Source organism: Lycium ferocissimum, chromosome 3, assembly GCF_029784015.1.
Source record: "Lycium ferocissimum isolate CSIRO_LF1 chromosome 3, AGI_CSIRO_Lferr_CH_V1, whole genome shotgun sequence".
Classification (NCBI taxonomy): domain Eukaryota; kingdom Viridiplantae; phylum Streptophyta; class Magnoliopsida; order Solanales; family Solanaceae; genus Lycium; species Lycium ferocissimum.
This window is the reverse complement of record NC_081344.1, coordinates 69,821,057-69,836,688: the sequence shown is the minus strand read 5'-3', so window position 1 is coordinate 69,836,688 and position 15,632 is coordinate 69,821,057. Positions and strand designations below refer to the sequence as shown.

At 33.9% G+C, this 15,632-nt stretch overlaps 1 protein-coding gene across 1 annotated transcript; it reads right to left on the bottom strand.

Moving 5' to 3' along the window:
• Nucleotides 1-10,027: 10,027 nt before the first annotated feature.
• On the bottom strand, nt 10,028-12,022 carry LOC132051232 (pentatricopeptide repeat-containing protein At1g62670, mitochondrial-like). The gene has a single exon (XM_059442481.1). It carries the CDS (start codon nt 11,987-11,989, stop codon nt 10,514-10,516), a length of 1,476 nt encoding a protein of 491 aa, XP_059298464.1. The 5' UTR covers nt 11,990-12,022; the 3' UTR covers nt 10,028-10,513.
• Between the last annotated feature and the right edge of the window lie 3,610 nt (nt 12,023-15,632).

The window sequence follows — 15,632 nt, the reverse complement described above, 5'->3', positions numbered from 1 at the left end:
TCCAAAAAGTGAAAAGTTCATTCCTTACCTTGCAATATGAGTTGTCCACAAGACCACCAAGCAACTTCATTGCAGTCCTTGCATGTTTATTCCCATTGTATTTGAGAAAATCCTTCTGTGCATTTGGAGAACTTTCAATAGTTTGGATTTGTCCATCTGTAAAATAAGATATTGACTGAATTCTCAAAAACTTAATATTGAACCTTAGGTTAAAGCCACAAATTCCTTATAAAAATATAAATTAAAACAATAACCTGCATGCAATACATAGTTCATAGATGCAAAGTAACATAAAATGAACCAAGAAAGAGCGGGAAAAAAAAGTGTCAAAGGAAATAGAGGGAGAAAAGGGAAGAACCAGGTGAAGAAGCAAGGAAAACAATACCACCGGTGCATTATTGTGGAAATCATGCACTTACCAACATGGTGTTTGTAGAACTGTGCATTCATGTGCCGTGAAAAATGATTGAAGTCACCAAGTTAATTTATACATTAAAAAACCCGAGCAACATAACATTTGTGTTCATAAAATATGAAGCAAATCTCCTGTTAAGCTAGAAGAAAATCAACGAAGCATGACAATGGTTGAGAAGTTGAGGAATTCCTCTCAATGAACCAAGATAGCAAGGAATTTAAGAAAGAAAAACACAATAGACAACAATAAGCTTTTCTCGTTTACTTACCGAAAGAATAAAAACTAAAAGAACAATAAGCTCCTTTGAAGAAAAGAGAAGAGAACTCACCTCCTACTTTTCCAAAAGCAACCATCCCTTAAATAAATTTTGTTCACAAGGAACGTAACACTGACATACTGAGAAATTGGCCGAGTACGTTATTAATGTTGTTTTTTGGAGAGAAAACGACATGGAAGAGCAAAAAAGAAAATACAAAGAGTTTTAGGATGTAAATCGATCATTTTTTACAGGTGCTGTTTGGTTCTCTGACACTCTTGTGGATAAGAGGAAACTCTTTAACTAATGAAATCAACGTTCACAGGAAATATAGAGGACAAGAAAATCAAGTCTTAGAACTATAATTCCACTATTTTGTTTATGTTATTTGTGTAATTCTCTCTCAATGTAACGAATGACACACAAAGAGCATCTATTATATCAAGTAAAACCTAAATGATCATTCCAAGACTGCGAAAATGGAAGCTTCCAAAGTTGTGTGATTGACCTATGACCATGAGGCAAGCTAATCCAGTCATTTGATCACAACCGATTACATTTAGAAATTTTCTGTAGTGAAATGCCAGAGTTCTTTGGAAATTTTAATGACCTGACATTAGAATTTGGATACATATTTAAAGGGATTAAAGCTTAAGATATATAAAACTCAATTTCTCAACCACTAATTGATAAATGGAGGACAGGCCACATCACACCCCGTCAATATTAGTTCCTCGTTGAAGTTTCCCTTCTCTCTCTAGGAAATTGGTACTAATTAGTTGAAGACAAATGCGTAGCGAATGTAAGCAATCAGTACATAAATTTCTTTTTTGATGAGCTAGTTAATTTTTTATTAACAGAAAGCAGTCAGCAAAAAGTCCAGTACAGATATATTTAAGTCACGTGTAACGAAAATAAATGGTTTAATTATCTACCCAAATACGAAGGTACCTGTTCATACTGAAAGATAAAGTTCAGATATTGTCAATTTTCTTTACTTTCTTGTGCTTTACATTTATCAACAACCTGCAGTTTACACGTCCATCATCAGTCTCAAAGAGTCATAGCATGTATACCCAGTCTCTGTGCCATTTTTTTTGCAATCTGAACCATCATGAAATGATAGGAGTACATTATATATCTGTAGCTAATCAAAAGACTTAAGAGATTTAAAAAAAAAAAAAAAAAAAATTCAGTATGCACTATATTGTAGAAAGTCAACATCCATCATCTGTTGTTGCTAGTCCGCGACCACTATATTCCAACTAAATGGATCACAAATGTATGATAATATCTGGTTGCAAAACCATCCATGCCGGATGGAAACTAAACAATTAGAACAGATTATTATACTCTGAAGACCTGCTAAGAATCTCTTGCAGATCAATTATGCCAAAGTTGAAGAAGAAAAAGAAACCTAAAATCTCCAACATTTCTTAATTTTCTGTTTAACATTGAAGTTCTTTCTAACTCATATTTACTATTAGTACTTATGGGAAACATGAGAATGTAACTGAAGAATTTTTAGGGGTCTAGTGGATGAAAGTAAGCCACTGATCATTGTATACGTCAAGGATGAACTCAAATCAGATACGAAGCTGTAGATTACATTCCAAATCCATGTGAAATGAGATGGTTATATAGTAAAAACATATAAGATAAGATACACCAAATATTAGACGCAAATCATTTTCTTACCAGTTCTACTCCCAGAAACCTACTTACAACTTCTTAGTAGTGTTAAAATTAGCTTAAAACAGCTAGTCAGAACTTAATTCAGTTATCGCCAAAGCAGAGATGCTTTTGTTCGCCATACTTCCAACTTCGCAAGAGTATTGGATGCTTTATTGGGAATCGGCATTTTTATAGAAAAATAAAATTGTCAAACTTAGTTGGCCCTTTGACTATGGTCATTAGAATTCAGAAAGGGTTGTCTCCATATCGCCATTTTCAACTAACTTAGAAGATTGAGGGAAGGGATTTCTTCTGAAGATGTAGAAGCATTTCTGCATTTATCTACTGTAATTGTTTATTTCTATATTGTAGATTATGGATTGTAACTTTTTAATGTAATCTTTGGATGTTATTTCAAGAAGTTGTGGGAAAACGATTGTGTCTTATCTTATACTTCAACGTTGTGTGTGTGTGTGTGTGTGTGTTTTTATATATATATTGTTACTATGTAAGTTAACGAAGACCTACTTTACACTTCAGTTTCTTAAAGATTTCTGATTTTTCCTGTCTTTGCTGTTGACATTAAATAACTAATATTTTCACTCTTCTCATTTGCACTTGTGCTATATTACTGGGTTTGTCAACTCTACCAAGCTTGTGTTTATCTATTAGTATGCTTTGATTACTCTTTGCTCAGTTTTATTTGCATATAATGAGAAGGAATCCACCATCAGATACTTATTCATTTGCGGACTTACTGGATGATATCTAATACTTGAGCAATACTGAGATTCTTGTTCTTCTATTTTTAGGGACTAATGTCAAGATTTCCTCAATCCCCTCGAGTGTTTTGGTGCTATTTTTTTGATTAAAAAAAAGGGCAGTCCAGGGTACGAAGCATACCACATTCACGCAGGGTGCGAGGTAGTGCCGCACCCAAAGGGGATGCAGGAGTCTAGCCTGACACAAGCATTAGTGACTGATTTCACAGAGACACCTTTACTGCTGCCCCAAAGTTTCCCTTCTATTATCTCCAGATAACTTTTACGAAATAGTGCTAGAGCCTAGAGGAGACGAAGGATGTCTTTGTTGAATTTTATGCTCCATGATAATTTTGAAGTGGCTCACCACAAGTCATTACTTGGTTTTGGAATTAATCAGTAAGTTCTATCTAGATGGTCTTGGAACAGAACCGGACCGGTAATTTCTTATCCAAAAAAAAAAAAAAAAAAAAAAAAAGTGCTAAAGGTGCAGTTCACCGGTATACGATACTAACATAGATGGTTCACTATGTGCCCCATAACTCTAACACTAAGAGATTTTGATCTATGTTATCATTTTTTATCTTATCTTACTGTTGGGTCCTCTATGATATGAAGTTTGTATTTGAAGCTTTTAATGCTTATTATCTTTTGTGTCTTTGAGGGTGAAAAAAGTAATTACCTGAACTAGGGATTTCATTAGTATTTTCCTTTTGTTTATTCTCTACAGGAAGAGATGTCATTTTTCTATTTCGAAGCCCTACTCTTTTAGTAACAATTTTTAGTATTTGTCTAAAGAAGTGCATCACTTGTTACCAGATAGCACAAAATACTACCATTGCTTGTTAGTATATATGTGTTATTTTATTAGTTGTAGCTTATTATAACCGAGGTGGACAGGGCAACAAGTTTAGTCTTATTTCATTGGCTACTTTTATTATGGGAAATAGGTCATTACAACTCTCATTTTTTATCGTAGTTTTATCATTCTTTGGAATTGACAGGAGTATGTGTCAAAAGTGTGGTATTATGCTTCTTTGACTCTGTTTTGTCAAAAAAGAAATCTTTAAATATTTTTCTTAGAAAAACCAATATGCATATATAAGCCGACACTACCCAAAAATAATACAAGATAAACATAAATTTGGATGATATCTGCTGGAACTAGATATATATCCTTTTTCATGGGGTTTTATCAATTCACAAGTTCAAAAACATTCAAACTGTTGAATATAATAACAGGATGATATCTGCATGAAGTGTAAGAGAGTGTGTATATATATATATATCTCCTTTTTCTTGCTCTTTAATACAACCATCAGATTGATGTCATCTCATTCTGAGAATACCTTTCAATGCATTCCTGAATAACTGATTGTACATGGGCAAGGCCCACGATTGATTGGCCCATGAAATTCCACAAGGGTCATTCTTAGACTAAATCAGCTCAAAGATACTTTAATAGTGGCACTGTCTGCTTAAGGTCAAGCATGCTCGAATTTTTTCTAAAGGGCTTTACACCATAGTTTCTTTTTCTTATCAAATTTCATCGCAGAGATTTGTTTGCACGCCCGATAACAACACCATAAACAAGTATATAGATCATGAAGTGATACAAATCCTCATCTTTTCCAGCAGTTTTCTGGTCTTCACTAAACTGCAGTTAGTCAGTACACATTCCCATCTCAATTTATCATTTAATCATGGTAAATTAATATGGTAGAAGGTAATTTTTTATCAATGTAAACGTGTTATTCCGCATATATGGTACTGAACTAGCTATTATTATGCGCTCTCTCTCTATATATATAAATATGCATGTGAATAGTATTTTTTAAGAAACAGACAATATGCATGTATACAATAAGCCGACATTAAAAATAATAGATAAACATCAATTTGGGACATGAATTAAAGCCTTAAAGCGCCACGGGTTCAGACTCAAACTCACGTACAAGGGGAGCTATGCCAATACGCAAGGTTTTGAATCTCCATTTTCTACTGTCCACACAAATAGTTGGTCATGGTTAGATTTATGTAATTTACTATCGAATGATCTTTGTACTTTCTTCTCTTTCTTTTCCTCCTCTCTCTGGAAAATTTTAGTACAGGGAAATTATGACAGAAGAGGTAAATTTAAGGGCTCTTGTCGTCATAGAGGAAATATGCAAGATTGAAATGTGCTTCCTATAATCTAATCTAGTAGCTAGGCCTGAAGTTAGATTGCAAGGAATTTTATGGTATGATGTCAATTTTGTTTATGTGTGGTTTTGCAACAGGCTCATCAAGGTCACACCAGAAACTAAAGTTCTGAAAGCAATGCAGCTGATAACAGGTACTACTTTCTGCTTCATTTCCTTTTTAGTGTAATTGACATACTATTTGTTAAGTAATTGGGGTGCTTTATTTTCTTGATTGGTAAAAAGATAAAGCAGCTAGCCTAATGGAAGGAAAACTTAGAGGGCTAGCAACACAAATATAAATACCCGATTTGTTTTACAATAGGTGATTACTTTTCATTTGCCTAAATATTGGTGGCACAGTTACCCGATACATGTACTGGTGGAAGGTAACATATACCTGGTGAAATAGTCGATGTGTGCACAAACTGGTCCAGACATCACCGACACTAAAAAGAACGCATACACACCAGCACACGGGAGAGCAAACAATTTCATGACAAGAGATGAAAGAAAGTCATGCCAAGATTTTATCAAACAACACACACATTGTTTGTAGCTTTTGGACAACTATTTATCCCACTTCACCTCAAAGAAGACCATGGATTGATGCATCACATCACTCTTGAAGCAAAATTATGTACATATAACTTAAATTATGTTTCACATATGGTGAAAGTCCGTAAGGACTAGTCCAAGATATTAAGATCAAGGATTTCAAAGTGCAGCCAATCTCCTCCAGTTCATCGATCCCCGAACTGCCAACACGAAGACACAACAACAAAGTACATGAGCGATCTAATGAGATCACAAAGTGTAAGCTTTACATCACAAAACATGAAAAATGCACTTCATACTAATACGATACAATTATTTACGGGAAGAGAAGAAAAAAAAATTAAAAAAAAAAAAAAAAAAGCAACGTACTTGATCTGTCAGCTAGCAGTGCACTAAAGATGTCTAATAATTTGCTTGACGATACAATAGTACTTGAGTCAAAAGTAGCTCATCATTCACTATTATGTATTCTGTTTTTAGTCTCAACTTTCATTTTTTAAAGTAACTCGGACAAAGTTGGACTACAATTTTTGTGGCTTTACCTGTTTCACCAAATTGGAAAGGTTGAACCACCAAGAGCTTGAGAAAAATTACACTCATGTATTGAGCTCGGTTGAGATTAAGTTGATAGCTCAGAGCTTGGGTGTATATTCACTGGTCATGGTCGATCTCAAACCCAGATCAACGGCTCCAGCACCAACGTAGTCGAATGACGACTAGTATAGCTTTAACTAGGCTCGCAATTTCTAGTGAAGGACGCATGTTAGTGAAACATGGCTCTGTAGGATCCCTTTTTTTTCCGAATAACCTAGAAATATGTTGTTTCTAGATTCAAAACTTGGTGGATATTTGAGCCCTTTCCCTCTATCCTTCTCCATTTAAATATACCAAACTTAATTCACCAATAGAATTTGAACTCATAATGTGCGCCTACTACACATCCTTCTCCATTACACTACCTTTATTGTTACACCAAAGCCCTAGGCTTCTTCTTTTTTTGGCTCCATAGGTTTATCTCTTGAAAAAACACGCAAGCGAAGGAAAAGGGCAATAAAGTAACAAGGAGACCATATCAAAAGAAAATGAGAATGAACCTGCTTGATTCCTCGGTCCTTTTTCCAGCAACTTCGCCCTTGGGAGCCGCCGACAACTGTCAAGATTAAAACATGGGATCTTCAATTTAACACAGTAATTTCCGTCACCCAACTCCTTTTCTTCTTGTATGTAAGAAGACTAGTTCCCCATAAAGGTAGAGGTAAGATCTGCGTACATCCTACTCTCTCCAGACCTCACTTGTGGGATTATACTGGGTATGTTGTTGTTGTTTTATTGAAGAAGACTAGTTGTTACACTGTGAACAATAATGAAAAACTAACCTGTGAGGCAACATCGACTCCAATTTCATCAAGGACCTGCAAAAATAAGATCAAATTAACTTGCAAGAAAACAATAAGTAGGTGACCATGTGTAATAGATATTTCACGCGTAGATATATATTTAAATGCACTTCAATAACTGTCCAATTCCCGAAAAAGAAAAATCCACATTCAACCTTAATTCCATTTTCGATAAAGATCGATATACAATATATGTTACAAAACTTCGTCACCATTCGAATCTGAGATAGTCCAAATATACCCCTAAACAATTAAAAAGGTCCAAACATACCCCGACGTGGCTTCCACCGTTAGTGCGAGGAACATATTTGGACCTTTTTAATTTCAGGGGTATATTTGAGACAGAAGATAACATTGGGGGATTCTATGAGCTGATAGGTTAACAAAGGACATATATAAGACAAATCACAAACGTTAGGGGAATTTTTTGCCCTTTTTCGTAAAAAGAATCCAGATTAATACATTCTATTAAGACAACGATCCTGAAGACACCAAGAATGCCATCTGAGCAATCAAACATAATAGATATTTTCAATTAAATCAACTACTCCCTCCGTACCAATTTATGTGAAGGTGTTTGACTGGGCACGGAGTTTAAGAATGAAATGAAGACTTTTGAAACTTGTGTTCTAAAAACCCTCTTCTAGCAAGATAGGTGGATTTTCAGCTTTGCAACAATACAATGTATTGATCTCCACATGGATGGAACATATCTTTGGAAAGAAGGTGTAATGATTGAAATGAGCCACTTTTAGCAAGTGAATGAAGGATGTCAAGGACTCCAAGCAGAACCAGACAAGGCCAAATGGAAGGAACACAAATCCGGCATTTTCCAAATAAAATCACATATGGCCTTGGAAATTGATATGGAGAAACAAAGCCCCTTATGAGGTTAAATGCTTCACATAGCTACTGGGAAGGGAAGCATGTTTGACTCAACACAATTTACAAAGAAGGGGAATTAGATTACCAAAAGATCAAAGCTGACAATTGATTATTCAAATGATTCTAGAGACGAGGTTATTTTTGTGACGAAACATGATCACACTGAAAAACAAAAACATGGAAGAAGATTGATATATGCTACTACTATCTGATAGATCCACATGATTCAATATCCCTAACGACAACTATGACGAAGCTACATGTGGACATATAATCATGGAAAGCTCAACTGCGTCCATCTCACTAACTAAAGTTACCAGCATTATAACACAGTGCTGAAGTATAAGATAAGACATGAGTCCCTTATATAGAAACAAACAATTACAGAGCTATCAAAAAATTCATAAACTTCAAATGCACTTTATTATGTCTAGGAAGGAGAATTACAAACAGAACTACGTTTTGAAAAGAAATTCCTTCCCTCCATGTTCTAAGTTAGTTGACCACGACTGTTTGGAAAATAAGTTCTATTTCAGCAAAGCATCCGGTACTCTTGGATCATATGTAAACCTCAAACAAAATATTCTTAAATATTCTAAATATGGTGTTGACCATTCATCTATAATTCCCTAGTTCTATCATAACTGGGAGTCCCGGTATTTAGGTACTTTACCTTGTATACCATTTCTGGAGAACACCCCGAACAAAGGTGGTATAAAAAAAAAAAAAAAAAAAAAAGTAGAAAAATCTAGGCAGTGATATGATTCTCTACAAAAGATATACCAGAGTTTGGCATTCTGAATCTCTAACACTACAGAAAGCAGATAAAAACTGCTAGTACATACATCTTAACTGATGAAGAGAAGAGTGGTAAATTAGGAAGCAAGAACGAAGGGCTGCTACAAATTTGGGGACTCAAGGGCGCAGACCAAGTCTGTTCATGCAATATACAGGGAAGAGGCGGTAGTCAGTCTTTAACTTAAACTGGATTATAATTCTAGCATTGTTCTACTATCAAGGTGTCAAAACCTAAGGGCAAGAAATAATTTATTGGAATCTGCATGCAATCATTTTGAAAAAGATATGGAGGCATTATATTTGGAGCTTTCATTTTTCACTAGACTATACACAGTTGCAGCAAATAGTTCAGTTCACAAGATCAGATCACCAGGTTAGAAACTGTAAAACTGCTGGAAATGCACAGGAGTTAAAGTGCCAAGACCAACACTGTCCTGCTGAAATCAAGTTAGATTTAGGGGGAAAAATTACAACAAAAGGCTACCTGCAGAAGGATGTAATCGTAACCAAAGCTTGCTGTAACATCTCTAGACATGTAGTTGCACATTGAGTCTGATGCTAGAGACACCTGCATGGAAGAAAAGAGTTTAAGAAAAGCAAGTCACAAATGCAGCCGTTAAGATACTACAACAACAGTACTAGTGACTCTTAAAACCTTTTCAAAAAATTTCTGAACTTAACTCAGTGCAAGCATTCCAGTACTATCAACTTGCCCTGCAGCAACCTGCAGATAAATTAACAAACACTAAATAATGCGAAAATCATTAAAAGAAAGAAAAAGTAGAAAAATGAAACACCTATGAAAAAGACAATTATAAATAGTTAACGCTGGTGAAATCGGCAAAAGATAATATAGTAGATATTTTTTTTTTTTTTCTCTTTGGGAGGTTTTACTCAGAAACATGAATATTTTGATGTTCCTGAAGACAACTAAATAGCACTGAAAATGATAATACTAGAACTAGACTTATAATGTATACACATAAGGAAACTCACTATTATTCCTTTTTTTTTCAAAAAATCATAGTCAAAATCATTTTTTCTCATATTAAGAGTGCATAAACATTTGATTTCTAAGAAAAAGAAAGACTGGAAAAAACCTTAAAATATCAAAATTGATGTACCTCCTCAATAAGCCTCCCTGGTAAGCTCAGGCAGCTTTCTAATTGGCATCAACTTCTGCAATTGCATTGCATGCCATTTCTTTTGCAGGGATAAAAAGGAAATTGTATCACACCCACAGCGTAGCCGAATAAACCAAGCGAAAGAAATATTCACTTCTTATTTATCGAATGAAGCTGTGGCATCATGTCAAGGACAGAAGGTTTCTCCCTAATAACGTTTATCAATAACTTAGTTGTAGTTGCATCAAACGAGAAGCCCCTTCCAACCATTTCCTTCATAAAAGTTGCCATCTCACTAAATTTGTTGCACCTTAGATATCCTCTCACAAAAACATTGTAAGTAACATTATTTGGCATACAACCGTTGTCCTCCATTTTTCTAAGCGTATCTTTACCTTCATCTAACAACCCTCGTAGACAAAATCCAGTTATCATCGTATTATATGTTCTTGCATCCGGAAGCACTCAAATTAAAGAAAGCGTCTCAAAGATAGCACGAGCTTTGTTGAGTTTACCATTTTTGCACAATCCATTAATGATGATATTGTAAAATATAATATCAGTATTTTCTCTCTTTCTTTCCAACTTATGAAAGAGTGACATAGCTTCTTCAACAAGTCCGTACTTAAAATAACCATTGAGCAAAATGCCATGAGTGTATATATCAGGTACGGGCCCCGCAGATAGCATCTCATCATAAATTTGTTTTGCATCGCCAATTCTTCCAACTTCAAACAAACCTTGCAAAATAGTATTGTAGGTAATAATATCAGGCTTTGATCTTTTTTTAGAAATTTCATGAAACAATTGCATGGCCTTGGCCACTTTCTTTTCCTTACAGTATCCATTTATAAGTATATTATAGCTAATAATGTTAGGTTCAATATTCTTATCTATCATGGAATCAAAAACCCTCCTCGCTCTATCCAGTTGACGGCACAAACAATATCCATCCATTATCGCACTGTAGGTGATTATATTAGGCTCCACACCTTTTTCGATCATGTGTTTCATTACTTCCTCGGCATCTTCAACTTTTCCTTCTTTGCATAGTCCATCTATCACTATGCTGAAAATGTGCGCATTTGGATAAATATTAAGGTTCACCATCTCAGAGAACAAAGTCTTAACCTTTTCCCACCGACCAAGCTTACACAAACCATCAATCAGTGAACTATATGTGACTATGTCTGGACGAATGCCTTTCAGCTTCATCTCGTTCAAAAGGTTGATAGCAATATCTAAGTTTCCATCTTTGCAGAGGGCATCTACAACAATGTTGTAGTTATACATGTTAGGCTTAGTGTTCCCCTGTTCCATTAACCGGAGCAAACTTAAAGTTTTTTGACTCTGGCCCCTTTTGCTGAGCCCATTCATGACGGTTCCATACATGACTTGGTTAGGCTCACAAATCTTCTCTTTCACCACTTTTTTAAACAGTTCAACTGCATCTTTGACCTTATTTTCAGCAAATAATCCCCTTATTAGTATGGTAAAGGTGACAACATTAAACGGAATGCCATTCTTCAAGTAAATGGGTAACATCGAAAACCCACAATCAGCACGATGCATCAGGCAATAACTATTAACCACGGTACTCAAAACGTATCCGTTAATTGGGATACCCAATTTCTGCATTTCTTGAAAAAGAGAAACAACAACAGAGTAATGCTTCATATTTAGAATAGTCTTAAATAATTTAGAGAAGTCGACAACAGGAGGAAGAGGCTTCATTCTAACCATTTGATGGAAGAGAGTAACAGCATCATCTAAACACTTGACATTCTCAAAATTACTACTATTTACCAAAAGTTTACCCGAAATGGATGTACTACTATGACTTGAATAATAAGCTCTTACTGTAATTTCCAAACCAGAATGTAAAGTAGCAAGAAAAGAGATATTAAAGGGAATAATACCATTGAGAGAAATTTTACTCATCTTTCTTTCTGGAAATACTTCAGTTCAGTGGATATGGAAGTGGGCGTGCCCTAATTTTGTATGCAAATTGTTTCGTACACAAACATTCCAGGCCGGCCGAGTTTATTTTTTTCAAAAGTGATTATTTTTAATTGGGAAAAGGGTCAAAAATGCCCCTCCACTTTGAAAAAAAGTTTAAAAATATACTCCATTATAAATTTGAATAAAAAATAATCCTCCCGTCATTAAAATTTTCGTTGTCTTAACGAAAATCTTCAACATAACCGGATTTCATTTTTAAACCCAACCCAAATACTAAATCTGGAACCACTAGGCGCAGGAGCGGGAAACACATTCTCATTTAGTTGGGTCGGGTTTAAAAATGAAATCGGGTTATGTTGGGGTTTTCCATTAAAACAGGAGTATATTTGAAAACTTTAATGACGGGAGAGATATCTTTAAATCTTGTGATACTAAATTTGTTGTTTAACTTACTAAATAAAATAAAGTCAAACAACGAAGAGTTAAAAAACAAAGGTAAGACACTTACATTGGGATGGAGGGAGTATATTTCACCTTAGTTATAATTTTTTTTTATATATTTATCCTAATACTCTTTAAAAAAGCTATATTTACCCTACTCTGTTAAATCTTGATATCTCCACATAAAATTACTACGTGACGCCTTTTTTCCTAATTAAATCTGATCACCATTTAAATTATTTTTAATCCACCACTCGATTAAACCCTACTCGTTAACCAAAATATAGAACTTAAGTAATTTACAAATCATCACTTTTCGCTGGCTACTTTTGGGATATTTCATGGTTCTCACTTGTAAAAGTATTACATATTGTAATTTATGATGTTATTGTTTCGGATGTATGCCCAAATAAAATGTCCAAACACTCGATACAATTCCTGCCCAGTATTTTTTTTTTTAGAGATGGCAAATAAGCGAGGCCAAAATAGGTCAAATCAATAGATAGATCATGATCCAATTCATTTAATATGACCAAACTTTAATCCTTTTTCATTTTGCTTTAAATAAATTGTGAAAGTTAATGTAAGTTCTTCCAAGTTAACATGTCTCCAAATTTGATTTTATATATTTGAGTTTGGGTGAAGTTTGACTTGTAGATTACATTAATTTGACCCATTTTGGCTAAGATAGTTTGATGGATCATTTTGAATTTCATTTGTTGGTCAAGCCAACAGATGGACCATAACTAAATCCGTTTAAATTTGGCAGATTACTACAAATGGATTGATTGATTGCCACCTTTAAATAAGTCTAATATATTAAGTAATTAAAGACATATAAGGAATGGCGTGTTCGTTGGACACGTCCTAAGCAAAAGAAAAATAGGAAGAATCTATATATAATATAAAGTACTTTTGTGGTATAAACAATTAAACCTGTGTGTAGATCCTATTTATCTTTTTTCTCCTTTTTTTGGATTTTTCTCTATTTTTTTCCTCTTAATTATTCTGAAAAATTCAAAAATCCCTCATTTAATTCTCCTAACCCATTTATTTAGCACAATGGAATAACAAAGAAAAAGAAAGCCTGATAAAGTAACGTTTTTCTTAAACCCCACGTAGGTATAGCACTTAAATATCATTTGTAGTTAATTTATAGCACTTAAATATCATTTGTAGTTAATTTTTTTCTTTTATTTTTTCTCTCATTCATTTGCTTTAAAATTTTCACTTTCACAACTCGTATTCAATTACTATTTAATTTCTACTCTTAATGCTATTAATAACGCCCATGCTTTTCATATTTATAACCCCCAAAAGCAAAAGTTTAAGATACCTTATGGTATTCCTCCATTTTTTATCCATATAAATTCATACTTTTTTGTTTCATGAGATCCATCCAATGTTATCCTTTTCATTCCATATTTGAAGTAGTAATGCCTTATATCATCACTGCAATTAGATTCATGCTTTTATTTGGCTCGATGAAGAAGGCTCTTGAATGTTGATCGGTTTGCGAGAGGAGGTGTCGACAAAAGTCAAGAGATTATGCACTGATTATGTATTTCTTTTGTCATCTATTTTCTTACGATTAAGGTCCTAGACTACTAAGGAGGATGTGTTTGTTGTACTTTTTTTCTTCCCGTTACTTTTTCATTTTTTTCTCTTTATGATACCTTTTTAAATTGGTTTTGTAGTGAATCTTTTATTGTGGCGAGTCAATGCTCAAATTTTGAAGTCTGCCTACTAACCAAGGTTCAAAATTTTCAATTGGTTGCTTAAAACCTATAGTTTGTATTTAATTTGCTTTAAAATTGGTGTAAGTTTTTTGTATCCCCAGGATTTTAATTCACGCCAATTCTCCTTATTTTTTATTTGCAAGAATAGATGTTTTAATTATTGTAGAAATAAATGCAGTTTAGTTATTGTATAGAAGATTTAAGCGGAAGACTCTTCACCTATCATGGCAAAACTAGCAAAAAAATGTTACTCATTTGACAATGCTATCTGAAAAGGATTTTCATCAGGCTGACAAGAATCTCTCCCTAAAGCTTTATGCCGAAGGCTTACTGGATATAAATTGGTTAATCTTTGCTGAGCATGTTCATTCTTCTTCATGGTCTCATGGTTACAAATGGAAAGCGTTATTTCGTGCTTTTGGGTGTTTTTCTTTTCTTCTTTTTATTGGATCATGTTTAATTTTTTAACAGTTAATGTTAAATATTAGAGAAAACTTCGTTTGTCAATTTGTTTTTTAAATAACCGCGCGAAGCGCGGCCAAATTTACTAATGACATATATATACATAAGAATAGCATACATTTACAAAAATATGATCATACTTTTCTATTTATAAAACATAACGATAGATTTTTTACAAAACATATACGAAAATATTCGCTCAAGGCTTACAATTTTCACTTAAAATTTTGCGTATGAAAAGTGTATATCTAGCTCAAGGCTTAAAATTTAGCTAAAAAAAAAAAACTGTATGAAATATGTATATCTAGCTCAAGGCTTAGGATTCTCACATTTTTCGTATGTGAAAACTGTATAAAAACGGTATGAAATATGTATATAACTGCGTAAATTGTATGCAGTTCATGTTAGCTTTTTGAGAATTTAAAACAAATATAATAATCTTGTATACAACTTTCATACAATATTAATACAAATTTAATTATAACTTACCGCAACAACAACAAAATAGAAAACTTAATATACAATTTTCATACAAACTAGGCGTACAGTTATCAACTTTAACTCAAATTTGAATCTCGCTTTGAAATTTCGAGAAAAAAAAAACATGCTTCAAATCTCGCGTAGGGCTTAAAATTTGCACAAATTTTCCCTGTTTTGCCGCTTCTCACTAGTTGGAGAACTAATGATTAACACATTAGCCAGTTTTATTTTTTTATTTTTGGTTTTGTGCTAAAGTGATACCCACATATGTATTAGCTATCGAACAAATCTGGAGTGCTTGAAATTCTTGGGAAGAATCAATCTTGAAAACTTCAATTGGTCTCAAGCTACATAGCTTTCTCATTGCTACCCCAAGAAATAACCGAATCCAATGAAGGGTCATCAACCAAATCAAAAGGTTTTGTCAAAAATGGTGAATGGTGTTTTTCCAAATTTGTGTTCTTCAAATATGCTGCCAAAAAAGAAGTCGGAATTTGGGG

Bases quoted from the DNA above. Each gene is read 5' to 3' on its own strand.
- LOC132051232 (XM_059442481.1), bottom strand. From the start codon at position 11,989: ATGAGTAAAATTTCTCTCAATGGTATTATTCCCTTTAATATCTCTTTT.